The sequence below is a fragment of the Xiphophorus couchianus genome, chromosome 19 (genome assembly GCF_001444195.1).
Source record: "Xiphophorus couchianus chromosome 19, X_couchianus-1.0, whole genome shotgun sequence".
In the NCBI taxonomy this organism is placed as follows: domain Eukaryota; kingdom Metazoa; phylum Chordata; class Actinopteri; order Cyprinodontiformes; family Poeciliidae; genus Xiphophorus; species Xiphophorus couchianus.
In genome coordinates, this window is record NC_040246.1 from 16,565,321 (window position 1) to 16,591,622 (window position 26,302).

Consider the following 26,302-nt stretch of genomic DNA (forward strand, 5'->3'; position numbering starts at 1 on the left):
CAAACTCAGAATTATATCAGAACCAGATACTGAATTTATTGTAGATATGAGTTATATATGAGTTCCTTTATCGAATGTAGCAAAGAAATTCAAAAAAGCAGCCAAACTTGCACACAAATGGATTATACAGGAATCAAAGGGTACAGTGATGCACATCCAACATACCTCTTGTTATGAGCAATAAGACAGTGACAGAACAGTGCTCTCTGTATGACAGGTTTCAGGGAAATCATCATGATCCTGTTTGATTGTGGAGATCTCACATTTGAATTTTGAAGCAATATGGCAAATCAACGCCTGCACAGAAGAAATAAACAAAAAACAAACAAAAAAAATAACACCCGCAGCTCCGTACTGTCAAACTAAATTGTCATTAGCAATAAAAGGATTCCCAGTAAACTCACGTCCTGTATATGCACACTTAGCTGCTTTTTATCTGAACATTTATGGTCACTTTGGAAAAAGTGCCTTTATGGAGGGTTTTCTTAGTTCCTTTTGTTTTATGTTTTCAATTGTTTTGAATAAAACTGTCATTGCCTATCAAAATCAGATAGCTTGCTTGTGCTCTTCCTGACCAATATAGGATGTGATGTAATAGCCACGGGAATGCATGCAGCTATACATACATATGTCACAGCAGTAAAATATATTGTTTTTGTAGCCTATTAAGTGAGAAGAAGCCTCAGTCACTAAACAGCACATCATAAAATATGTTTGTTTCTTTTATATCTCACTGATGCTAAAAGCTTTTTTGGACTAGCTGCTAAATATATTAATGCTTTGAGATGCAATTTGTCATACACAACTCTTGGTAGCTGCTGTGTAAACACACTGCAAAAGCACAGATTGATCTACTTTGCTTAAGCATGCAAATGAGCCTCAGTTCACCAAGATGTGCCTTTTCACAACAAAAGCCTACCTAAGGAGAACGTTTATCTAGAGACCAGAAAACAATAACTACACCTCTTTATATCTAAAACCACCTGCTCAGCTTGTCATGCACTGGGTACCATGCAAAATCTTTACAAAGAAATATGATTTACAAATAAACAAATTTCTCCAAACTCATAAATACTCAGTGGCTAGAAAATTAAGAGTTGAAGAAAACTCAAGTTTATGTTTCAGGTAAATAGTTGGCTTGGTTTGTACTCAATAAGCAATGGTTAAAACCTGCAGATTTTTGTCTGACTATGACTTTCATCCAAGGAAGAAAATGATCCATTTGATTTGATTCTATGACAATGTAAAGCAGAAGCCAATTCATTTTGATTGTCTCCACAGGCAAACGTTGGTGAATCTTATGGCAGATGAGAACCTACAGTTCTGGTCACAAGTAGGTTTACATAAACTCACAACTACTTTCATATTTATTTGGGTTTTTAGTTGTGCATTTCAACAGTTTTTTATGCTAAACTGGTGTTACAACAACTCACTATACTGAATTTTAAAACAAGAATTCTGACAGACAGTCTCTCCACTGTCTTGTCCTTGGGAGAAAAAAAGAAAAGAAAAGAAAAAACATATGTGGTGACTGTTTGATGGAGCTTTTATGAGAGCTTCATTTTTTCTTGTTTTTGTGCAGCACATAAATAAACCTAATTTAGGGATTTAAACTAAAATTGCCTGGCAAATAATTTTTTTTTCCACAACAGTAGTGAAAAATTAAGGCCAGAATTTAACATCTCTACAACCTAACTTGACATTTTGACCAATAGATTAGAGATAACCTGTGGATGTAATTGTTCATGAAATTCTGTGAAGTTGCTTGTTGTATTATCAGTCCACCCTAAAAAACGGTTCAAATGCATCATCAATATCTAAAACGAGATCCATGTGGATGTCGAGCGTATGTGAACTTGTGACGAGCACTGTAGGGCAGAGATGAGAGATTTGTAGTTTCTAGATCAGGCCAGTTTTGAGGTCAGAGCCGCAGCGTGAAGAGCGGCTGAGCAGCAGTTCCTTCTCGTGGATCAGGGAGTCGAGCAGATCCTCCTGTCTGTAGTTATGGTAGACCTTCAGGAAGGCTAACACTGTGATCCCAAGCCAGGACAGCCAGGCAGCCCAAAGGCCAAACTGAAACAAGGACATCCTCCATTTATGACTGCATTTCAAGAAATATCAGATTGATCTAGGAAACAAAAACTATTACCTGAGCTATTACGAACTGGTCATAGAAGGCAGAATTGTCCAGGCCAAGTTCAAGGTCCGTGTCCTGCAGCTCCTCACAACTAAACAAATTAACCGGATGTTAAAAGGGACTATGCGATGCTTTTTGTCTGAAAGTCAGTTATTGTGTGCAACTATTTCACCTGTTAGGCATGGTCCCACTCTCAGTGACGGCATCGCACCACAGGTTGAAACCCACGCTGACAATGGTGCTGGACAGGAAGATGGTGAACATCACCAGGGAGCTTATCATCAGGTTGAGGAAGGCATTGAAAAATGAGCTGCTGGGAGAAAGAAGAAACATACAAAATCGGTCTATGCTGCTCTTGAAGCTATAATACAGCTAATATAAACCCATAATTTTCTTTCTTGGAAAATGTTAATATTGCAGAAGACCAACAGAAAAAAGATTTTTATACAGAAATGTTGTGTAAGAACACTTCTATGGGACAGTTATCCAGAAGACAGTTATTGACACCCCACACAATGAGAATATGCCACAAAAGACAATTGCTAATGAAGCTGAAGGTTATATGAAAGCATATTAGTAATGTATAGTTTAAAGGAAGGAAAAAGTATGTTAGAAAAAGGTGCACCAACAACAGGAAAAGAACACATCATTGAATTGACAGGTAAAATGGTAAATAGTTTTAATTTGTATGGCGTTTTATCAAGTCTGGGGATAGCAAAGCGTTGAACACTACAGTCATTTACATCATTCACACACTGATGGGGGTAAGCTACATTGTAACAAGAGCTGCTCTAAAGCAGACTGACAGAAATGAGGCTGCCATCCAATTGTCTTTGAAAATTCTGAAATGGACGTTGTTTAACAAATCCCTCATGGCTGTATTATTTCTTTTGTAGGTGGACTTTTATCTACCACACTTTTTCCTTCCTCCAAACTTTCCATTTTACATCAGCCTTTTTCGTATCCTCCTTGTGCAGGGTGTCAATGACTGCATGATGGACAGCTGTATTATCCACGATGGCCCAGGCCATAACATGGCTGCAACATAAAATTTCAGTGTGAGATACTTTTTTAAATTGATGTTACATGATATGATGCTTTTCTGAGATAATGAATTTTAGTTTGTTTTTTTTATGAAGTGAAAGCCATAACCATCAAGGTTAGCAGAAATAAACACTTTATACTAAGGCCTAATAGACTTCATAGAATGATTCAACATGGCCTAATTTTGGTGATAATTATGCACTTTATCACACATCCAGACTTAAAAAAATGTTTATTATTGTGGTATACGTTAGAGACTAAGGCGGATTTTTCATATTCTGAAGAGGTACTGCGTAATTTTCCAGTTGCAGCGTAAGATGACTGCGCGTTTTAATAGATGCGGAAAACATTTTGAAATTGTGACACAACATCATAGGCGTTGGATGTAGCCTTTTAAGCAAATTGTTAAACATATAAGTGATGCTTCCATTAAGCTTTGCATCATTTTTCCTACGTAGCTGCTCAAGGGGAACATGTGAACTGCCACTCACTCGTCATGTCCTTTGCACAAAAAGAACAGCAGCCTCCATGCCTGCACTGCGGATAGGATGAGGGATGCAATCCCGATAAAAGTGATGAAGCTGCAGGAGCACTCGGGTCCCCACTCCTCCACGATGAAACGCTGCTTCGACACGGTGATGTTTTCGTTTTGCCACATTCCACGGGTGAACAGCAGACATTTCCCCCCGAAGTCCTCCGAGTTCTCCGACAGCGGCACCACGGCGATGAAGCCGAACACGAAGGCCAGAAAGTAGAGGATGCACTGCGCGAAGATCAGATTGTCGAGGGCCATTTTCCCGTCTGACGCCTCTGCCTTCTGCCCGCCGGAGAAAGTGCGGCTGCGCAGTGGGAGCAGAGACGAGCGGAGGCGCAGCATCCGAGGACGAACTGTGCAGCAAATTAATGAGTGGGCAGAGGCCTTCAGGGCTCTCCATCTGCATCCAGACCGTATGCGATGAACCGCTCCACTGCTGCTCCGGTCTTAAACTGCTGAGAAGGATTTAAGAGCTGCCACGTTTTAGAGCGCAACTACTACAGTTGGAGTGGATTTGACCAAAACTGATTTGCACGGTTCCTTGTGGTGGCTATGTTGGGTTTAACACAATGTACTTGTATCTAATAATAATAATAATAATAATAATAATAATAATAATAAAATTGTATTTTATTTTCATATCTCCCGAAAGAAGTTACAAACTGCATTTTGATAAATATTTCATGCAAGAGAAATAAATAAGCAAAATATAAAAACCAAATAGTTTTATCACCACAGTATGAACTAAATTGGGGAGTTCATGATCTCTTAGACTTTTTTGGGACACATCTGGTGCTCCATACTTTATATTTTTTTTATCATAAAATTCCTTCTAGATTATCTTCTGTACTTTAAGAACTTCAAGTATTTTATACAATTCTGATTGTAGTTTTAGCTTTTCATTGGAAAGACCCTGTTGAGTTCTGTTTTTCAGTGCAGATCTTTATTTTGCCTTCTATCATTTAGTATCCAGTTTTTGTCTTCAACACGTTTTCTCGAATGCTGCCCTACTCTGGCCCAATAATGTGGTCCTAGGACGTACTCCAAATATGATTATAATAATAACATATTAATGATAATTTTGGCATTAAACAATATTTTTATTTAAACAAACCTTGACATGTTTATTATGGCTACCAACACATTTCATCAACTGCAGTAAAATGTTTTAACTACAATGAATACAAATAGACAATTATCAAGTAGAAAAATAATAAAATATCAAATTCTAATTAAAAAATCATGTTTTTCAAAGTACTGATGTTTTACATGAGATATTGTATTCTAATAATATGAGATGTAACATATCCTTATTGCACTGATTATATTTGACTACATTTTGCTATGCATACTCAAAAATAAGAGTAATGGTTTGGGTATACATGGTGACAGTCTTAAGGGAAGGGCAGGTAGCGGCCTGTCGCAGCCATCTGACATGCTCCAATGAGCCCATCTGCCGAGCTGAGCAAGGTGTCTCTGTCCCCTTGGTGGGACGTTGCCTTCTCACAGCGCCCTCCGGTGGGCAAAAATCCCAGCTTCTAGTCTGCAGACACGTTATGAACACCAGCTTTAATCGTAAACCTTTTTGTTGCAAAATGTCAAAAGATTCAAGTTTTACATTCTGCAACAAAAGGGTTTACAAATACAGAGTTATTTTAATTAATATGCCATTAATGTGAACCTATAGCTTTTTCATCATCAGGGGTCTTTTAAAACCAGGATCCATTACTATCATTCTTGTAGTTTGCCTTGCAATATTCAATACAACATAAAGACAAGTATTTATATGTGTGTTTTAGAGATAACAGGAAGCTATTTGTATCCATCATACGAACTGCAGTATTTTGCATTATCTCTCTGGTGTGTGATTTAGGCCTTGTCATTTTGCTGCAGCTCTGCACTCTGATTTTCATGATCTTATCAGCTCACAGATTAGCTTGAGTTATGTTTGTGTGTGAGAGGTTTAGGTTTTAAAGTTGATTTGATTCCAAAGAACTGAGGCAGTTTTATGGTATTGTCATATCATTTTAAAGGCTTCTGAAAAGTATATAACAGAAAAGTGTGGGATGGAGATTTTCTTTTACAGTTTAATTTAAAAAATAAAAATAAAAACAACAAATGTACACCAATACTATGCACTGTACACACCCCATACAAAATTCATCTTTCAGCTGCAGAAGTTGTTTTTTTCCCAAAATGTAACTTTTAATGGATGCTCTGGACTTTAGATTTAGTCAAAACAAAATATGGTTGGTTTTGACGCACCTGGGTCCAATGATGGCTCACTAGAAGGCTTAAGAAGAACATTGACATGCTGAAAAGGTTGTTGCTACCACCAGCGAGACAACTAAAACATGCAGGATGCCGGCCCTCCAGGACCGACTTTGGACACCAGTTGAACGGTCCTTAGAGGAGTCATTCCAACATCTGAACCTCTGATTGTCTTTCCTGTTTACTCCAATTAACCTTCAAGGCTGCTTATTAATTTACTAATATTAAATTTCATTCAACTGGAAAGCAATCCCCATTGATTGTTCATATCATCTTAAATTGATATAGTGACATTTTTGTAATAAAAAATCAAAATCCTGGGAAATATGCATAAATCTGTTTTGACTTTTTAATTATGTAATAGTATCGCTAATTTAGAAAGAGAAGGATTCATCCTTTTTAAAAAATTAATTAAATCGACACAAAAAATAAATATAAATAAATTAAATCAACACAAAATTAACTAAATGTAGTCGAGCTGATGTCTTATCTGATTAGACCTTGGACAACCTCTGGTATCAGAAGTGCTACAACAACCGCAAGGGCAAAGTCTTAAATTTAAAAAAAGCCCGAAGAGCAAATTACATGAGCAGAATTCCAAAGCCCATTTTTAAATAATACAACGTGTGGGCTCGTGAACTGGGCGCCCAGGGGAGATCCGCAGGAGAAGTGTGTCAACCTGAAATATGTGTTAAGTTATTCACTCACCCGAACAAGAGAGGGATAAGGGGAGGGATGCTAACCCAAATGCATTCCCTGGACTCTGAGTAAATATAGAGGGGAATGGGCTGAAGAAAGCATTGGGAGGTCATCCATTTTTCATGAGATACTATGGTTGCAAAGCAAACATCACATTTTTTTCCATGCATGGGGGAAGCCAGCAAAGAATGTAAAGAGTGGAATCACTTCCAAAGATAACATCAGTGGATTTTTAATGTGGTGTATTTGTGTTATTATCTGGAACAGCATGTATCATTTTAATATTGAACAGACAATGGTGAAAATATATATATATATATAATAATGTTTGTGACACTTTCAGATATAGTTCTGAGAAACATTCAAGAAAATATGTACTGCATGTTGCTGGTATGTCCAATGTTTAGTTGATCGGTCAGTGTTACAGAGTGTGAGTTCATGATATATAAACGAGATTCATGTCTTCAAAAAACTCTTTTTTTCATACATTATTTTCATCATGTTCTCTTCACTCGTTTGCCTTTTCTGGATTGTGTTCTTCCACTCATGACTCTTTGTTGTGGAGCCTTCCCTTTCCAACCTGCAAGCTCCTTTCCTTCTGCCTGTAACAGAAAGCAAGAGTGAAAAACAGACACAATTACAGCCTCATATCCTGAGCAGTGATGTGAAGGGCTTAATGAAATATCCTGTACCCATTAATCTTTCCCCTTGAGGGGTGCAGTAGAAAGGATGCACTGGGCCAACCACTGATTAAATGCCCCTAATAGAGACCATTCATCTCACCTTAAACCTTGAATATTTTAACTTGTAGCAGTGGCCAGCACTACATTGCTGCATGTTTCTTTAAGCAAGCAGTGCAGTTTCAATCCAGATTTTTAAATTTTTATTTTGCACTTCTACATTTACTAATTTAAATATCCTTCTTTTGGGTTTTCCAAACCAACAGAAAGTTTAGTTTCCACATTAGCTTACATAAAATCCATTGCAACAAATCTTTTGTAAAGGTCATCTAATCAGTGCAGTCCACTTGCATGTTCATTAATCTCAGTATAAATACAACTGTTTTGTCTAGGCCTTAGAGGTTTGTTAGATAACATTAGTAAGCCCAAGGAATCCAGCAGACAGGTTAAGGACAACATTGTGGAGAAGTTAAAGCAGAGTTAAGTTCAAACATGTCTTTTAAGTCAGTTCAATCTTCACCACATGTTTCAGAATTTTAATTTGTAGTGTATTGTGTATTGTGTGTGTATTGTTTTACTGTGTATTGTTTTACTTCAGCTTAAATATTATGCATTACTTGCAAACAAAATACTGAAAAGATATAATGAAGTTCTTCGATGACAAAATGTAAATTTCAACATATTTTGCAGGGCACCACAGTTAGGTTAATAATCTGTAGTTATTTTTTATTAACCATACAGTTTAATGAACTACAGCTTTGTGTGGACATACTTCTGGTCTCATAATAATACAACATCCCTAATAATTCATTACCCAATCAGCATAAAAATTGAGGTCCACACATCTTAATCCACCAGTGAGTCCTTTAGTCCTCTAGGTCAAAGAAAAAGCACAAAATCCATATGAAACTAGTCAGACTGGGCAGGACACATCTATTTTTTAACAAATGTACAAAAGCAACAATGTGACCTGCACTTCTGTTTGAAAAATGACATCATTGTGGGGGGAGATCTTAAAAGCAGTGATGTTTATGCTGGAGGACAGAAGAACAACGGATGAAGGGGAGTAAAGAGGACACCTGCTGGGCTGTGATGAGGAGAAATCCCAAGGGCCTAAAAATGAGCTCATCCCAGCAACACCAAGTAGCTAACTAGAACAATAGTGCCCCCTAAAGGTCGGATAATGTTTCGCATCGTTGATGACAACGTCTCTGTATATGAAGATCTGAAAAAAATAAAGTACCTGTTTGTCATCTGTTTGCTTTGCAGAGAAATCGGTGACGTTGGCCAGTCTGTTGGTGAATGAGGGGCCAAGCAGACAGGAAGACGTGGTGTTATCTGTGAGCAAGTAGAAGGAAAACTATGAATTGGGAAAGGTAAATGTTGAAGATATTGCTTTTATGCCAGCATTGTGTGAGCATAAAAGTTCCTTTTAAAAGAAACCATCACATAAGATGAACCATTGGGTAAAAAAAAAAAATTCTCATAATTTTTAACCAGTCTCATGTCTTTAAGCTTTGACTTAGCTATTAAGATGTGCATGAGTGAGGGACAACAAGCCCAGCTGTGATCAAAAGAGGTGCATCTGCAGAGCTGTAAGGTACTCCCCCATACACACACACACACACACACACACACACACACACCCACACACACGCATAGAATATGGGGTGGGGGAAATGCAGTGGAGAAATAGGGGGTGTTTTATGGATGAATGGCTGCCGCAGCAAGGTTAAGGAAACCAATCTCTCCCCAGTCCCCATCCTTTTGGTGCTGCTACCTGTATTTCTAACCCTTGAGCAGCATAACAATTTCTCTGTGATTCAGTCATCTCTCAAAAGAACTAATTAGCATTCCCTCAAAGTAATTTATTTTCCTGCAATATATGATTTCACAGTTAAATATGTGTTCAAGCTAGAAGACCTTAAATCTTGAAAGCATGAAACAGATAAATTATAACCAATTTTGGTTTCATTGGACAAAAAAATCTTTTGAGAAGAAATATAATGGTAGAACAGAACAGTGATGGAATGAGCCCTTTGGCTACTTGAGAACCTGTGTATGATAAAGTGGAGGTAGATGGGTACAGACTTTCTGGTGGAAATACTTTTTTCACCCAGGACTATGAAACAATTGGAATTGTTGATTAAAGAGAAGTTCATCATGAGAAACAGTTCATCTGGCAGTGTGGATGAAACTTGAGAAGGGGAAATACAATCAGACTACTTGGTGTTGTTAGAAAAAGGTATAGCAATCTAAAAAAATTATTTATTTTCCAGAGACACTTAAATTCAGAGGAATTCTCAGCAGTCAAGAGAGTAGAAGTGATATGATGCTGTAGGGTGGCTCGGAGCTACAACCTGAGATGTCCTGCTTACCAATTGTTGGTGGGCCACTGTTGTCCTCTGAAACCAACCTTTGGTTTAGGTCAGTCACTGGATCTTGGAGGGTTGTTGATGGTGTACTGGAGAAGTCTTGAATGCCACATCCCAGAGCTTCCTTTTGCTGGTGGTGCTCATCCCCTTTCTGATCATAAAATGTGCAGTAAAAGACAGACAACAGAACATATGCAGTTTCATATTTGTGAGTTGTGCCCACCTGGTCTGCTGATATCACCAGAAAACCATCTGACTGGTCTTCCCTTTTGTGGGAGCCTGAAGTGGCCATTTTGGGAGAATCATCAGCAACTTGCTCTCCTGGTGTGTACTTCCTGTCATCTTCTCCACCTTGCAAAGCATAAGCTGTTACTTTATCTTGGGACTTTAAACTTTTATCTAAGTCACAGAGGGAAAGTTGTTCTGTGGCGCCATCTGGTGACAGTTTTGGCTCCCAGCATTGTGGCAAAGAATCATCCACTGAGGTGAAATTGTCCTCATCGTCTTCATCATCTTCTTTAGTTTGGATCTCCTGATCAGTGAGAAAAGCTGAAATCCTCTGCAAAGTTATGGTGCTGTCAAAGAAGTGAGGATGTTTCAACAGAGGTGCTGATGAGGCAGAGGAGAAAGAAAGAGCAGACAAAGACCTTTGATTCTCAGAAGTCAGAATATCCGGTGTTTCAGATTGATTCTGTAACAGAGACACAAAGATCTGTGACTGTTTCACTTGAAAATACATATGCATTAAAAAAAAACTATGGGGACTTAAACTACATACAGAATGGAGAGCATAGTGTTCCCCTTGGCCATCCTGTGTATTTGCTGTTTGTTCGGTTTCTTTCACAGCTTCCATTGAGAATGGGCTTGGAGTGAGGCGGCGCATAGCCTGCACTGACAGAAATATTTCTCTGCTGTTTGATTTTCTCTTTGGTTTCTTTGGCCACACAACCTCACTGTAATAAGGAACACAAAGCTTTAGTGCTGATCAGAAATTACATAAACTCATGATGGACATGGACGTTATACTAGATGCACCCTAAATTGAGTAAATTGAGTTTTGTTATTTTCATTATCCCATCCTCTTAATGCAGTGCACCACTGAAACCTTTTGACAATGTTACTACCACTATGTCTGGAAGGAGGTTTTGTGTTCTTAGATTTGCAATGCTCTCTTTTATGTCTCCAAGTTATCCGCTTTTCATTTCAACAGAGGATTTGTGCAAATGTTTCCTCACCTAATGTTGTAGTACTCAACCCCATCACAAATAATTCTTGGTTTTGGAGTCAGAGCCATCTGTTTCTGTCACCGTTTGTTGTTTTTTTCTCCTAGCTTCCCCGAGTTTATTATTACATTAGTTATTGACATGCTCCCGTGTCACTGATGTGTGGTTTACGATAATTTAGAAGCCCCAGTACCTTATGCTGGGATTTGGTTTTCTCATTTCTGTCACAGCCTTCATGACCAGTTTGACCAGTTCCTCTGAAGACGTTCTCTCCGCCTGATTCTGATACAGTGTAGCAGACAGTGGGCTGGGTATCATTTCACTAAAACAATCTGAAGAAAACAAGACTTACATGCAATTCACCTTTTTCGACATCTGATGCATTTTTTAAATGTCTTTTTACCTTTATTCTTCTGCTGCAAGATACATACTTCAACTTTGCTGCAGTCTTCTTCACCCTGATCAAGAGTTAGAAAAGCTGTTTTAGCAGTGTGCCTTAGCAGTGTGAAGTAAAGTAGTATTTATGAGTTAATGTAGATTAACCCACGTGGCATCCATGGCAAATGTATTTTACAGCTTCAACATGTAGATTCACACCTTTACAGGCCTGGAGGAAGTACATGACCATATCCTCATTTTCTGTGTGGCTTCTTTTCAACAAAGCCCAAGCATCAGACAGACAACTGTGTAGGTGAAGAAACAGAATGACTAAACAGCCAAGCAATAATTCAAGACATTACTCAGTTGGTAAAGAAGCTAAGAGAGCACCTGCTTAGAAGAAACACTTCTGCACAAAGTTTTGCATCCTCTATGGTTTCTATGAGAGGTTTTGTCCACTGGAGATACTTCAGTGCCATGTGGTGCTGCTTGCTTTTCAGCAGAGAGATGATAATGCATCGATATTGCCAGGAGAATTGAGGGACAGCAGCTTTGGGACTCAACAAGAGCTCCATGGAGGCCTAGGAACAAAGTTTATTGGGCTTTATTTAGCAAATCAAGTTATTTTTAAATATAAATGAAAGAACCCAAAGAGAAATGCATCTTTATTTGTTTCTATTTTAACAAATTCATTGTTCTTGAATGAGTACCGTTGTGCGCCCATGATCAAACATCCAGAAGGCTTTGATTTGATGGGAAAATCTGTGAGGGATTGTGAAAGCATGGCAAAAAGACTGCAGAAGGTTGTCTTTGCACTGTAGGAAGTTAGCCACATCCAGGATGAAGTATAATAGCTGGGATGAGTTTATTAAGGACCATAATCCGTGGTGACTGCACTAATTATTTGCAACATTATGCCAAGCTACAACCACAAACTTCGATGTATTTCATTTTGATTTTAAATGATAGACCAATACAAAGTAGTCCATCATAATAACTAATTGTTTTTCCACATATCCCGCTGTTTCTGTGAAGTCAGTAGAGGTTTATTAGGGAACATCAATGAACCAACAGCATCATAAAGGCCATACTAATCTGAAATAATGGCACATCTGCAAACCAAGATATGACTGTCCGAGGACTGGAATTTCAAACCCTTGACCTATAAGCTGTAATATTTTAGGTCTAAACTCCAGGATTGGATTCCACTAGTTTATTAAATCTAATCTAATCAAAATGCTTTGAGATTTGAGGTTGTAGCATGACAAAATGTGAAAATGTTAAAGTTTTGCAAAGGAATGTACATTTAAATGCCATGTAATGAGTTCTTAGACATATTGCTGACTGGATACAATACCCTGGACCAACATGTTGTCAATACAAGGAACCAAGACAAGCTTCAGAAGTGAGTGAAGAGAAGGTGGAGGGTAGCATTGATCTGTGCAGTCTTCAGAAGTCCATATACACCCATGTCTTTTGGACAGCTGCATCACCATGCCCTTGATCAAAAAGCCACATCTTTCCATCTCTCTCTTATTCCACCTAAATTCAAATAGGGGAAAAAAGAAAGGATACCAAAATTTAAGGATAAATTTAAAGATATTAGTAGAATTAGAATATTTGTAATCTCTACAGGAAAAGAGCAGTGGTGTTACCCAGCAGTTTTAAGACACATTTCCTGATGGCTGAGTTCCATTTCCTTCCACATCTGAGAGATACGTTTCAGTTCTTGGGCTTCTGACAGCAACAACAGGGAACACAAAAGTCTTTAGCGATGTGATTGCTTTCTATCATGTCAATTCATCCATTTACAAATACATCAGTACCAGGTAACCTGGGCAGAAGCCCCATAATGCCCCACCACTGAACCAGCCGACCCAGCCAGATGTGTTGTTTCAGAGTGCAGAGCTCTTGGTTCCAACAGGCATGTCTGCCATTCGATGAGTGCTGTGCGTCCCTGCAGATCATACATGGAGCCTTCAAACCTAATTGGAAATTAGTCAAAAAAGATTACATTAGTGCTGGAATGATTAGAATATGTCAAGCTGATCCGTCTTGTTGCTGAATGGACCTCGTTGTTTTCTCAACCACTGAACCAAGATGAGGAGGTTCTGTAGCCTCTGAAGCAAGATGTGTACTTCAGTGAAGGAGCTCCGATCCAGGAACATCCACAAACCCTGACAACGACTGAAACCTATTGGGTGAAAAAAGAAACTATGAATGTTTTGGATTTATGGGATTTTTTTTTCAGAACTGACATTTGATAAAGTGGCAGTGCCCAGTTACATAACTTGAAATAAATAAAATGGAGCCTTGGCGAAAATTCAAACTGGGAGACTAGACCAGCTTCACCACATCATCTAATCACTACGCCCGACCGCAGCCAATCCGGACCGGAGCTTCACGCTGCTCCAGCCAATCATCGTCCAAAGACACCTTCAAAAGTCCGAGCTACCCTGGGGTCTTCCTGCTCGTCAGCCGTGCTTCGACCCACCTCCTCCTCTTCTCCACCTTCACCATGAGGGTCGTCGTCCAGGATCCCTTGTGCTCTTCCTCTCCAAGCTCCGCTCCACCACCAGTTTCGGTCCCGGGGGGAAGACTATCCCGAGCTCGCCGAGCAGACCGCCTGCTCACGGCGATCCTCGGCTCACGGTCTTCTGCCGGGTCCGAGCGCCAAAGAATTGTACCATTAAATCTTTTTAACTGCTATTTTCTTCTCTGTGTGAGTCTCTCCAGATTGAAATAGGTTTAACACAAAATATTCAATTTAAAGTACTTTTTACTCATTAATTTGGAGGAAGAGAGCAGATTTTTTTTTTACCTTTCCAATCCACAAAATAAGAAAAACATCTTGCCCAAATAAGAGAAACAATAGACATTAATTTGTTTGGAAAGGGTTATAAACATGGAACAGTTGTGAAGCTTCCAAAAGCTGTTGGGCCAAGCAAAATAATCAACTTATCCATGAGAGCACATTAGAACTCATCAAAACCTGAAACACTGTCTGCCTTATTTCCCTTAGTTAAGGTTAGTGTTTATTATTTAACAGTAAAGAAAGAGATTGGGAGAAAATAGTGGGCAGCAGCACACAGACGACTGTCTCACATTTGTCAATAAGTATCTTGATATATTGAAAGCCATGTCTTTCAACATATCTACCATTGAAAATCACATATAAATTGCCAAATACAAAATACTTACACAAGGTTAACAATTCCTTTTTTGTGAATTCTGATGTCCTCTGTAGCCAGGAGCCAAAGGTTTGTAGATGTTCCTCCAAACATGCATCACCTTTGTAAAGTTTAATGAAACAACACACCTTCTACCATAAAATATTTCACAAAGTATATAGAGATCAGAGGTTTCTTCTATTCTTTATGTACCTTTAATATTCAGGTTCTTCAGCCAGTGAAAGATAGTTCTGATTTTGTTAGCACGCAAAGCTTCAGACCATTGACCCTCCAACATGATCTTAAATGTCAGATCTTGGGTTCTACAGCAGGATAAGGAATTTCACATGGTGATTTACAGGCAAAATTAACCCTGAAATAGCCAAACTGACACTGGTCAGACATTTTGATGGCCATAATAATCGGTGACCTTACTATACAGGCCTGTAAATTTTGTCGGAGTTTAAAACAACAATTTTTCAGAGTTCTGCCATCTCTTCACCACTATCTGAGTGTATTTATTACAAAATTTAAGGTTAAACAATGGTCATATGCAATCCTCAAAGACCGAGAAAGTAGAAGGAGATTTATAATACAATTCAGGCACAAGTCCTTCAGGTGTTACAAACCTATAACATGTAATGTTCTTAGACTATCTTAAACATAATTAGATCAATGGCTTGTTCAAGAGCAGATTAAAGCATGGAGGTTGTGAGAATTGTTCTGAAATCTAAAAATGTTATATATTCAGTACTTACTCAGCAATAGAGGAGGTTATTTGTCTACTGAATGTTGATGGAATTTCCTCGGTCTGAGCAGAGCAGTGAGTGCTCTAAGTTGTGTCATGTGAATTTTCAAACAACCGCAGTGGCTGCAGCAATGTTTTCCTTCACCCAAGCTACTTTCTTAGATGTTAATCCACTAATCTCTCTCTGTTAACATTTCATTGGCTGAGTCGCGCCATCTCCGGACTAGTAGTCAGGAGTACTGCAAACGAAGAATCCAATAGTTATAAAGGGAAGGAAGTATTCCTGTTTGACTTTGTGTTTGCCTCTGTGTACTATTTCTCAAAATCTCAACGCACCAAATAGTCGCACAGTCATTCAAAGTACTCTGTTAACTTCCTTCTAGAATATGTCATTAATTTACAAGCAGAATATAAAAAATACTTACCCACAGTACCATAAAAATGCATTGATATTCTTTTGACTTTTTCACATTTGTCATATTTTACCCAAAAACTTCCATGCAGTTTAGTGGCACTTCTTCATAGCTGAAGAAATGCATCCCCACAGAATACTGCTGTCACTATCATCCATCACATAAGATTGAGTACAGGATTATGTACAGTTCTAGGAATTTTAGTTTTGTGTAACAAGAGTACCTTCGCCATGTTTGAGACTGTTTACTATTTAAAGTAGAGGACTTCTGAAGGCAAATCTTCAGGTTAGCAGATTGATCTGTCTATCCATCTGTCTGTCCATCCATCCGTCGCTTATTCTTGTAAAGTCGTGGAGGACCCATCAAGGATTGCCTTTCTCCAGCAATCATCAAGTGATTGCTGAGGTACACCATGGAGAGTCACTGGTGCGCCACAGGGCAACATACAGTAGACACAGTATATTGATATATAATTTCTTTAAATTAATATGAATTAATTAAATATTCAAATATTCAATTACATTTAGATGACATTTGGTGTATTTTACTGTGTCAATTTGGAAATATTCAACATTCAGTGCTTTAGCGCTTAACTATGTCTAACTGAAACTCTCGACCACACTTTTCACCTTCATAAGAATATTAGGAATGAGTAAATACAACATGCTTATTATTTAGCACAAAGTATGTCTTGGAAACAGAAAGACAAGTGTTCAATCTGTTCTTGAATTTTAATCTACATGCTTACCCGCTACTTGTTATTACTTTCACAGAACTGAGACTGTCAGATTTGCATAGGTGGCAGAAGGTGGGTGCAAATCCCTAGAGGGGCCCAGGGCCGATTAATGATTAAAAGGAGATTATGTGGAGAGTCAGGTGTTGGCTGCCGGTCTCATTCAGATGCTCCCGTAGCTGCCTTGTGATACCTGTGTCAGTATGACCACTCGGCTCCCTCAACAAAGAATGAGGACATCATGGAGAAAATAGGCAAACATGAGGATGCCATCAAGTGTTACTGACAAAAGCAGAGAACATGAAGGTGAGCATAGCTGTAGATCTTTTTAAATATTTTTAAAATATTTCCTAAATAAGAGTTTGTGTATAATATTTAAGTAAGCATAATGGGAATGATTTGTTTTTACACATTTAATAGAATTAAGAGATACTGATCTTATGTTTATGTCTTATGTTTATCATAGTTATGGTTGTTATGTTGATAATCCATGCTTATAAAAACCTTGTCAATTGTCATTCTGCTTATTGATCACTATTTTCCTTTCTGAGACAGTATACTTATTTGATAATCTATATGTTTTTTACTATAGCCTTCTTCAGTATGACCATAATGCAGCGTCTACACTATATCAATTACGACGACTGGAGTAAGCTGCTTATGAAAGGACCGACAGAGAACCTACAACCAAACCCCCTCCCCTCAGTCCACTGCCCCCTCTGGAGGATAAACTGTTCCTTTTCCAAGATCTACTTACATCCCACAATTAATCCCACCTTCACCTTTAAGGAATAACTACAAAATATAGAAACAATGGCAGTTTTAAAGGTAAAGTTTACTAAGACCAGGAGGGATAAGTTGGCCCAGATCCTGTGGATCCTCAACTGGATCTCAGTGGTTACAGGGGTCATCCTGTTCAGCCTGGGGCTCTTCCTCAAGGTGGAGCTCAAAAAGCGTGAAGAGCTGATGGCAGAGAAGGACATCCAGTATGTCCCCAACATGTTGATAGCTGTAGGCCTCATTGCTTGTATAATCAATTTCCTGGGTGGGAAGATCTGTTATGACTGTGTGGACTCCACCAAGTTCTTGCGCTGGAAGCTGATCATGCTGCCCTACATTGTGTGCACCTTCTTTTTCACCCTGTGCGTGCTTGTGGGGGCTCTGATGTGTTACAGCATGCACTGGGAGCTGGAGGAGGCTCTGAACCTGGGCCTGATGCAGGCTATGAGGTTCTATAAAGACACAGACATGCCAGGACGCTGCTTCCTGAAACACACTGTGGACACACTGCAGATACAGTTCCAATGCTGTGGGAACAGCGGCTACAAAGACTGGTTTCAAATTCAGTGGATAAGCAACCGTTACCTGGACATGTCCAAAAAGGAAGTCATAGAGTAAGTAAAGTATGTCGTTGCAACATTTTAAAAACTTGACAAAAAAGACAGCAATACAGAGCTGTTCTTCAGAATAAATGACAGATTAATGTTGACATTTTACAGTTGAACCATACCATTCTTTTTTCAATAGTTGAAGATTGATAGAAGAAACAACTTCATTTTTAACAGTTGCATTTAATTCTAGTGTTCTCTAAACTACATATGAATTCAGACTAAATATTTTCTAGATTAATATTTAAACCCTTCTTCTGGAAGAATTGAGAACTCATGGTTTGTTTCCTGACAAAAATCTGGCTCTTAGGCATAGTATCTGTTTAGTAAGGCAAAAGTTGAGACTATTTCTTACATTGATACTCTATCCTCACCACCTGTTTTATTCTTTTTCCAAAACCAGCTGTTTATTAAACATGTGTGTTTGAGCCCTTCGACTTGTCGTAGCACCCCAACTGTCTTAATCACAGTTTATTCATAATTAAACAAGGAGGCTTTTTTGTTCACACAAGTTCAGGTTAGTTTGCATGGCTTTTTTTTGGCTGCATAAACAATCCGAGAAAAATGCACCAAATTGACCAATAAAAACTGAACTTTATCCCTTTCCTGCTCTCAAGTCGACTGAGAAGTAATGTAGAGGGGAAGTACCTGATGGATGGAGTCCCATTCAGCTGCTGCAATATCGACTCACCTCGGCCCTGCATCCAGCAGCAGATTACCAACAACTCGGCCCATTTCAACTATGAGCATCAGACCGAGGACCAAAACTTGTGGATGAAGGGCTGCCGACAGGCACTGCTGGAGTACTACACCCACATTATGCAGTCCATTGGCCTTACAGTCCTCATTACCTGGCTCTTTGAGGCAAGGAAACACTATATAGCTACCTTACCTTGAAAATATATTTGTCCCTCTTGAACTTGTCACATATCAAAATCAAACATTAAGCATTTTATTGGGATTTTAAGAAACAGGCAAATGAAAGTTGTGCATAGTTGTTTGTAGAACCAGATTTTGCTGCCATTACTCAACATAGAAGTCTTTTTGAATTTGTCTGCACATCTAAATACTGAAATGTTGCCCATTCTTCTTTGCAAAATTTCTTTAGCTCATTTAGTCTGCATGAAGAGCATCTGAACTTTTCAAAATTTGCCACTTATACTGAGTAATAGATTTGTGTCCTAAATATAACAGGCTGACAGGAACACTTTTGAATGTGCTTTGAAAGTGTTTCCATATGCCCCAGTCTCATGGCTTTTGTAGCCTCTAACTGGCTCTTTTTAAATTAATGCCTGATTACAAATCTCATTACCTCTGTTCCTGTAGAAAACAGATACAGATTGATACAGATACAAAAAAATAAACTCTTTGGGACTGTAATGTGACAAAATGTAAAAAAAAACAATAAACAAAAGTTCAACATGGAGTAAATATACTTTCCCTGTACCCACAGTTGTTTTAGAGAAATCTTTACATTTAGACAATCTTAGCTTCTTCTAGAAATAATTAAAGCATACCATATCCAAATTTTATCTTTATTTCATTTTTGTTACTAATTGTATTTCTGTTTTGTTTTAGCTGTCAGTGCTGACAGGTGTTCGTTACCTCCAGACCTCCCTGGAAAACATGCTGAGGCAAGGAGACCCTGACTCTGAATCTGACGGTTGGCTGCTGGAAAACAGCTTCATGGAAACGGCCCGCACCAACCTGAGCATCATAAAGAGCCTCGGCAAGAGCAACCAAATAAACACAGCCAACAATGGTGACCCCAACATTGATGTCCCATCCACCTCGAAGGCACATTATGGGCCAGACAATGTTCCCCCAAAGGAGAAGATGGAAACAAGCTAAACAGATCAGACTTATAGACCGTACTGAAAAATATCTCCAATACTCTGAGCTGTTGTTCCGCTGTCAGCAGAGGTCTTAAGATAACATATTGTCTACTTTTCTTTAAGATCTGTTAATGGTGTTATATATTATATTATTTATATTAGAATATGATCCATTTTACTAGTCAACTACAATTCATGGACTAATTTACTTGTTGCCATGTTGGATTATTTTGGTGACAAAACATAGAGTGAAAAGGTTTGCCATAGCCAAAGACTGACACAATGTCAACTTAACAGAATAACTTGTCAGCGAAAGGGGCCTTGCCATTAATAATGTTTAATCATGCATGTTTTATAAAAATCCAAACTTTTGGATGCAATGGTGAAGTAAAGTATTAAATCTGTAAACATGCCTAATAGTTTTGCTACAGGGAATTTTTAGTTGTTTACTTTTTACATGCTTAGTGTTAAACCAATGTTTGGGTAGAAGATTTGTTCTATGCGTTCTATTGATGACTTTAGTCATCTATAGTCATATAGTCACTTTTTGTTGACAAAATGCAAGGCGCCAATCTACAGGAGGTTTTGGTTGTCACTTCAGATTTAGATTCTTGAGCCACATTTATCTTTATTCTATTTGTGCTGGTCACCATACATAAAATTTATAAAAATCCTCATGTAACAGAAAAGCAAAGTTATATACACTGCAAATGAGTATAAAATCTATGAATTGATTTAAATGGGACAAAACAGCAAATAATAATGGTGATAATGGTAATAATTGTAAAATTTCTATTTTATAAGTGAAAATAGAAAGTGTATTTGAATACAATGTATCCAAATACAGTGTATTTGGTTATCCACCAAGAGAAACAGCTGCAATAGTCAAATACTGTTAAATGGATTACATAAATGTTTATTTTAAGGTTTTAATGTAGGTACATTTAAATAGCTATATAGTTAGATTAGGTATATAGGCCTTAAATTACTGGGTCAGAGGCTGCTGGGAGATTGTCATTGGAACCTGTGTACTGATTGTAATCCTTTGCCTTGTTTGACATCGAATCATCCCAGTGATGGCTCTCCTGAACCTGCAGGAAAAAAATATTTTACAGTGCCAGAACACACCCTCAAATATAATCTTGTTCAGTCAAGAAAAGACTCACTTTTTGTTGGCGATAACATAGATGCAGGGGTTGTAAAACGTTGAGGACTTTGCGAAGAGAGGAGCAATAATGGCCATCGGGGCAGGAATGGTCTTTGGGTCACCAAATGATGCCCAGAGGCAAACCAAGGAGTAGGGAGACCAGGCAACCAGAAACATGATGATCATTATAATAGACATCTATAGGCAGGAACACAGATAACAAAAGTCTTAACTTTAACACTGATTTGGTTTCCATGTGAATAAATGCCTGTTTTTACCAATTGAAACATACTATGACTTGTTATAGAAAATAATTGTGATTAAAATCACTCTTAATAAACATTTTTCACACAAAAAAAACATGTCTAAGTGCTACATATTAAAAAAAAAAACTAAGTGTAGCATAGTTTGCTAGGAAGAGGGAGTGTCAGGATCTTTTTTAGTTGCTGTAGTTACTGAACTGCAATGAATTTGTTGAATTCAAAACCTCATAAATTAAATTCTTAGGAGTTGCTTTTTTAGTTCACAAGTTTATGACAGTGACTCAAATGATGGTCTGCATAATTTTATTAGTTATTATTTAGTCTTCTACTTATAGAGGTAAAAGTTCCAGCAACAAAACACAGGCATTTGTTTTACCAGACGCCTCCACTTTGGGAACCCCTTGACACTTGACCCTCCAGTGTGTTGTAGGTCTGCCAGGGGCATCCAGATCAGTTTTCCAAACCACCTTGACTCTGAGAGCCCATCCAGCCTATGCAGTGAATATTTCATTTGGTTGTGTCTGGGGTCTTTTCCTTTTACTCTTTTACACAGGGCTGGAATGTAGCTAATTTAGTAAATCTAGAGCTTAATCTTTCTGCCCAGCTTCTTATACAACATGACACACCAGAACAAAACCAAACTACTAATATGGATGAATCACAAATCCATTCTTCTGCTCCATCCTACCATTTAAAAAAAAAAAAAAAAAATATATATATATATATATATATATATATATATATATACACCAAGACACTTTATTTCATTACCAGCGGAAAATTTTCCATCTTTTCCTTGTTGATAACCATGAGTTCAGACTCAGACAAGTTGACTTTCTTTTGGCTTACTTCTCCCCAATCCATCTTGAAATTCATTGATTTAACAAGAACAGAGCAGCACAGACTCTGAACTTCAGTTTCCTTTAGTTGATTTGGGATAAACTGAACAGAAAGGTAAAAAGACCACCACACATTTGTGGAAACATGTCTGAAATTCTAAAATAATGTCTGCTCACAAGTGATTCATCACCTTCAATACTCACACAAAATAGTGTCCATGTTGTGTATTTAAAACAGGCTGTTAGGAAAAGCAAAGCTGATTTACCTTGGTAACGTCCATCTGGTCAGACCAGTCGATGTTGATGCTTTCCAGGCAGTTACTGGTTTTGTACCTCTTCACGGTGACAGACACATTGTAGTAGCAGTAAAACATGACAGACAGAGGAACCACAAAGTTTACTGCAATCACTGCCATCGTGAAGGAGATGAAGGAGCTGTGAAGGAAAAGTAGAGGTGTGTTATAGAGAAATAAATCTATGTTACACAAAAAACAAGATATGCACTTCTGAAAACTCACGCATCGTTTTGTCTCCAGTTGATTGTGCACGTTGCTCCAGTGGGGTCAGGGGCATAACTTGCCCAGCCTACTATAGGCATGGAGGACCAGAACACAGCATTCAGCCAGGCAGCCAGAATAAGGATGTTGTAAGACCTAGCAGTCATTTTCTGACCTTTAGAGACAAAATCAAAGAACTTCAACAAGAGCGAGAGGGAAGAATATAAAATCTGGATTGTTTATTAATTTCAAATCTTCCTTTCTATTTTGAAACTTTTTGAAAGTGGGATTTTTGTTTTGATTAATTATTTTGACTGATTTTGTCTACAATACCAATTCTGTCGACAACTTCCAGTTTGGCTTTTGACATGATGTAAAAACATAAATTAGTGTAGATCTCTCTGATTTTAAAGAGAGACCAACTTTGAAAAGATTTAATCGACATGCATACTTTTGCAAGGCTGCAGATAGGCTGCAGAGTAACACTAGTTGGAGTTGCCACTGCCATCACTTAACATGTTCTATGGCATCAAATACATTCAACAGGAACCAGAATGTCCAAAAGCTTTGTTATGGACATTTTGCCTATTATAGGCATGGAGGACCATGCCTAAAGTACTAAGAAAACAGTACAGTAAAAGCTGTCCCTAACTGTAATGTGGAATGGTAAGGACATTCTTGGCTTTATTGGTTTTAGTTGTATAACAGTAAAATGTATTTTGCCCTTCAAATCATATAATTTGACATCTTACTATTTTTTTTGTTAGGTTTGGATGCTGACAAAGGGAGTTTCTTCCTTCTACATGGCTCAACTAAAGGTAAAAGTAACAGTTGGAGAGGAAAAAGTGGGCTCGTACTGATGTCTGGTCTGCAGATGGTGAGGTAGCGGTCAATAGCAACCACAGTCAGTAGGCCGATGCTGGCCATGCCGAAGAAGATGTTGAGGGCTGCATATATCTAAAATCAGAAGCAAAATAAAAAGTTCAAACTCGGATTTTCTACGTTGATGCTTATTAGGACATTTTTACTGAATCTGTTTAGCATCACTTAACAGTTCATAAGCTTGTTTACTAAAAATACACACAAACTAGTTTTAGCTCTTCATATGGCAAAGCATGCTTGCATCTTATGGCATGTGTGTTCCTGAAAGGAATAAAACATAAGTTTGACTAAATCTGCACAAAAACAAACATAATCTGCAGAAAGAAAGTCCAAACACGTGACCTGAGCTGACCAGCTGAGGTGACAGTCTGCTCACTGTTCGGAGTCTTGGTAGCTTAGAATAAACCCAGTTAACCATTCTAATTTTACATGACGAGACAGAAAAAAAGGGCTGCACAGTGGCGCAGTTGGTAGCACTGTTGCCTTGCAGCAAGAAGGTCCTGGGTTCGATTCCCGGCCGGGGTCTTTCTGCATGGAGTTTGCATGTTCTGCATGCGTGGGTTCTCTCCGGGTACTCCGGCTTCCTCCCATAGTCCAAAAACATGACTGTCAGGTCAATTGGTTTCTCTAAATTCTCCCTAGGTGTGAGTGTGTGTGTGCATGGTTGTTTGTCTTGTGTGTCTCTGTGTTGCCCTGCGACAGACTGGCGACCTGTCCAGGGTGTACCCCGCCTCTCGCCCGGAACGTAGCTGGAGATGGGCACCAGCAACCCTCCTGACCCCATTAGGGACAAGGGTGACCAGAAAATGGATGGATGGAGACAGAAAAAAAACATAAAAAAATAATTTTTGTCCAAAAGAAAAATCTGAAATAAAAAACCAACAAAAATCCAGAGAAACCCTTGATCAAAACCACATCAAAAGATTACAGAAAAGTAAAGTAGAAGAAACTGTGTGTGATGTGTGGGTGAATTTCTGGTTTTGTTTCCTCACCTGGCATCCGGTGTAGCCGAACTTCCAGCTTCCATGAATATCTGAGGCAGCAGACATAGGATAACCAATACCAGCCACTCCAATGTCAGTGAAGGCCAGGTTGATGATGATGAAGTTAGTGGCTGTGCGGAGCTCCCTGAACTTTACAAACATCAGCAGAACTACGATGTTACTGGCCAAACTGATGACACCTGAGAGTGGAGGAGGCAAAAGCTTTCTATGAAGGTAGTTTTCAGCATACTGAATTTTTAGGTGACATTTTTGAGCTCCGAATTACAAAGCTTGACAAGTGTTGCCTAAAGTGATCCTTTCGTAATGTGGTTTTGTCTGTTGTAATTGAATTATGGTTCTTTATGCATGGCCATGTAGGCTTCCTTCAGATTTGTGTTTCATAATGTCTAACATTTCAAACATTCAAATACAAAGTAATACTCCTTCAGTTGGCCTTTATAATCTGTATGTTTGTTAAATCATGTAACGAGACAATGGTGGTTTTCTAAACAAGTTCAGATATGATAATTGACAGATAAAAAATCTAAATGAAATTCAAATCAATGCAAGAATCATCCTACTGTTTTGAGATTCTTCTTAAAACTTTCTTCTTAAATTGAAGGAATAAAATCTTAATTTTCAAAAGTTTTTCCCATACCCCAGTTTCTTTCTCCATTCTATCTAGAGTTAATAAAAGCACACTTGCTACTTTTCCAGAGGTTTTGTGACTATGTAGGAACCATGGCTTTCTGAAGGGCTAGAGATCAGTTATCCAGCTTGGCTTGAGTCCTAAAATTCCTCCACATAGCTTAATAATATTCTACACTGTATAAAGAGAATGTTCCAGTCGTTTTTTGAGGAACCTTATTTTTAATCAGTTTAATTATTTTTGTCATAAATTTGTTAAAGGGGAGAATCAATTTTTTCACAAAGAGTCGATCTGGCATGTATTTAACATTTAGACCATAGGAGAATAATAAACTTTAGTTTCATGTTATGTGGAAACCATAGATATTCAACTTAACTTTTTCTTTGTTTTTCCAATGACATGACCGTTTTCCATATTGTTGAATAAACTCATTGCCTTCACACAACATATTGTTTTCTCTGTTTCTGCCAGCTGTTCAGTTTATCTAGCATTATATCTATGAAATTCCACAGATGATGTCCATTTCCTACCTGCAGTTATCAGATATCCAGCCACGATGTTGTGCTCCATTTGGCTGAAAGCACTTTTTCCTCCGTATGGTGCAACATCACCAGAACTGTTCACCTCTGAGTCCATCCCCATCTTTTGACTTGTTTTAAAAAAATCAAAACCAGAACTAATAGTACAATCTAAAGAGCAGAACAGTAAAAACTCTTGAGATCCTGTTTGAACAGAATAAAGAATCAGAGAGCTGATGTTGGGAAACTAAAGCCTGTTTCTCGGTGGATTATTACATTCCAGCTCTGTTCTCTGCTGGGAGCCAGTATTTCGTACAAAAGTAAGGATTACTGCTCATGTGGCCTGAAATCTGGGTTCTGACACTGACATTTCAACAAAAAAATAACATTTTAATTGCGTCACACCCCAAACATTACAGATACTATTGCAACACCTGACATTCTTATACCTCAGTCAGAGATTACATGTGTTGTCGTCCCACACAAGTTTTTTCATCACAAAGCAAATGTATATGACCAAGAAGACATAACATGAGTGCAGATTAAAAATTCCTATGCTGAATGAGGTAAAGAGGCATTTTAGATCTAGGAGATATGGCTCACCCACCAGGATGCTACTTGGTGTTAGACATCACAAGCAGTCTTTTCAGCATCATAGACAATTCTCATTTGTTATTCACAATCTAATTACTACAGGAAGTGTTTCCGTACACTAAAGTTTATAAAGGACATTGAAAATGCTACTTGGTGTGTTTTCAAGAAATCTGGATTTCATTTGAACGTATAATTTAAAATCTCAAATAATTAGACCTGTTTAATCTGAAGTAGATCGTCCTGCACTGGACATGGATTCTTCAAAACCCATTGTAAGAAGTCTCACATTAACATAAACTGT

The 26,302-nt window shown here is 38.2% G+C and overlaps 4 protein-coding genes across 6 annotated transcripts; 1 reads left to right on the forward strand and 3 right to left on the reverse strand.

The window, feature by feature from the left end:
• Positions 1-11: 11 nt before the first annotated feature.
• tmem179ab (transmembrane protein 179a, genome duplicate B) lies at positions 12-4,188 on the reverse strand. 2 transcript variants are annotated; one of them, XM_028000629.1, is made up of 4 exons: positions 3,673-4,188; positions 2,310-2,447; positions 2,150-2,228; positions 12-2,073 (listed from the first exon to the last, which is right to left on the reverse strand). In XM_028000629.1, the coding sequence occupies exons 1-4, from the start codon at positions 4,056-4,058 to the stop codon at positions 1,900-1,902; spliced, it is 777 nt and encodes a 258-aa protein (XP_027856430.1). In that variant the 5' UTR covers positions 4,059-4,188; the 3' UTR covers positions 12-1,899. The 2 variants fall into 2 exon arrangements, with proteins under 2 accessions (XP_027856430.1, XP_027856429.1); XM_028000628.1 differs by having other exon boundaries at positions 2,310-2,450.
• Positions 4,189-6,434: 2,246 nt separating this feature from the next.
• LOC114133864 (uncharacterized) lies at positions 6,435-11,675 on the reverse strand. Of its 2 annotated transcripts, XM_027999986.1 has the most exons (7): positions 11,368-11,675; positions 11,158-11,296; positions 10,520-10,694; positions 9,965-10,432; positions 9,745-9,892; positions 8,610-8,704; positions 6,435-7,288 (listed from the first exon to the last, which is right to left on the reverse strand). In XM_027999986.1, exons 2-7 carry the CDS (start codon positions 11,280-11,282, stop codon positions 7,184-7,186), a joined length of 1,116 nt encoding a protein of 371 aa, XP_027855787.1. In that variant the 5' UTR covers positions 11,283-11,296; positions 11,368-11,675; the 3' UTR covers positions 6,435-7,183. The 2 variants fall into 2 exon arrangements, with proteins under 2 accessions (XP_027855787.1, XP_027855785.1); XM_027999984.1 differs by having other exon boundaries at positions 9,965-10,694.
• A 4,525-nt stretch (positions 11,676-16,200) lies between these two features.
• LOC114133844 (photoreceptor outer segment membrane glycoprotein 2-like) lies at positions 16,201-19,666 on the forward strand. Its single transcript, XM_027999940.1, has 4 exons — positions 16,201-16,712; positions 16,999-17,800; positions 18,412-18,658; positions 19,373-19,666. Exons 2-4 carry the CDS (start codon positions 17,220-17,222, stop codon positions 19,643-19,645), a joined length of 1,101 nt encoding a protein of 366 aa, XP_027855741.1. The 5' UTR covers positions 16,201-16,712; positions 16,999-17,219; the 3' UTR covers positions 19,646-19,666.
• Positions 19,667-20,582: 916 nt separating this feature from the next.
• On the reverse strand, positions 20,583-25,653 carry rrh (retinal pigment epithelium-derived rhodopsin homolog). Its single transcript, XM_027999939.1, has 7 exons — positions 25,420-25,653; positions 24,250-24,440; positions 23,233-23,332; positions 22,397-22,550; positions 22,145-22,313; positions 20,796-20,974; positions 20,583-20,720 (listed from the first exon to the last, which is right to left on the reverse strand). Exons 1-7 carry the CDS (start codon positions 25,529-25,531, stop codon positions 20,615-20,617), a joined length of 1,011 nt encoding a protein of 336 aa, XP_027855740.1. The 5' UTR covers positions 25,532-25,653; the 3' UTR covers positions 20,583-20,614.
• Positions 25,654-26,302: the final 649 nt, after the last annotated feature.

What these genes read in the sequence shown, in the direction of transcription:
- LOC114133864 (XM_027999984.1), bottom strand. Translation starts at nt 11,282, where the DNA reads ATGATACCCAGCCCACTGTCTGCTACACTGTATCAGAATCAGGCGGAG. An exon ending in AAACCAAATCCCAGCATAAG is followed by an intron (nt 10,695 to 11,157) that starts GTACTGGGGCTT and finishes TCCTTATTACAG; the next exon opens with TGAGGTTGTGTGGCCAAAGA. An exon ending in AGCAAACAGATGACAAACAG is followed by an intron (nt 7,289 to 8,609) that starts GTACTTTATTTT and finishes TTTCTGTTACAG; the next exon opens with GCAGAAGGAAAGGAGCTTGC.
- LOC114133844 (XM_027999940.1), top strand. Translation starts at nt 17,220, where the DNA reads ATGGCAGTTTTAAAGGTAAAGTTTACTAAGACCAGGAGGGATAAGTTG. An exon ending in TCCAAAAAGGAAGTCATAGA is followed by an intron (nt 17,801 to 18,411) that starts GTAAGTAAAGTA and finishes CCTGCTCTCAAG; the next exon opens with TCGACTGAGAAGTAATGTAG. An exon ending in TCATTACCTGGCTCTTTGAG is followed by an intron (nt 18,659 to 19,372) that starts GCAAGGAAACAC and finishes GTTTTGTTTTAG; the next exon opens with CTGTCAGTGCTGACAGGTGT.
- tmem179ab (XM_028000628.1), bottom strand. Translation starts at nt 4,058, where the DNA reads ATGCTGCGCCTCCGCTCGTCTCTGCTCCCACTGCGCAGCCGCACTTTC. An exon ending in TTGTGCAAAGGACATGACGA is followed by an intron (nt 2,451 to 3,672) that starts GTGAGTGGCAGT and finishes TCTTTCTCCCAG; the next exon opens with CAGCTCATTTTTCAATGCCT. An exon ending in ACCAGTTCGTAATAGCTCAG is followed by an intron (nt 2,074 to 2,149) that starts GTAATAGTTTTT and finishes TCCTTGTTTCAG; the next exon opens with TTTGGCCTTTGGGCTGCCTG.
- rrh (XM_027999939.1), bottom strand. Translation starts at nt 25,531, where the DNA reads ATGGGGATGGACTCAGAGGTGAACAGTTCTGGTGATGTTGCACCATAC. An exon ending in CATCTGCAGACCAGACATCA is followed by an intron (nt 22,551 to 23,232) that starts GTACGAGCCCAC and finishes TTGTCTCTAAAG; the next exon opens with GTCAGAAAATGACTGCTAGG. An exon ending in TATGTTATCGCCAACAAAAA is followed by an intron (nt 20,721 to 20,795) that starts GTGAGTCTTTTC and finishes TTTTTCCTGCAG; the next exon opens with GTTCAGGAGAGCCATCACTG.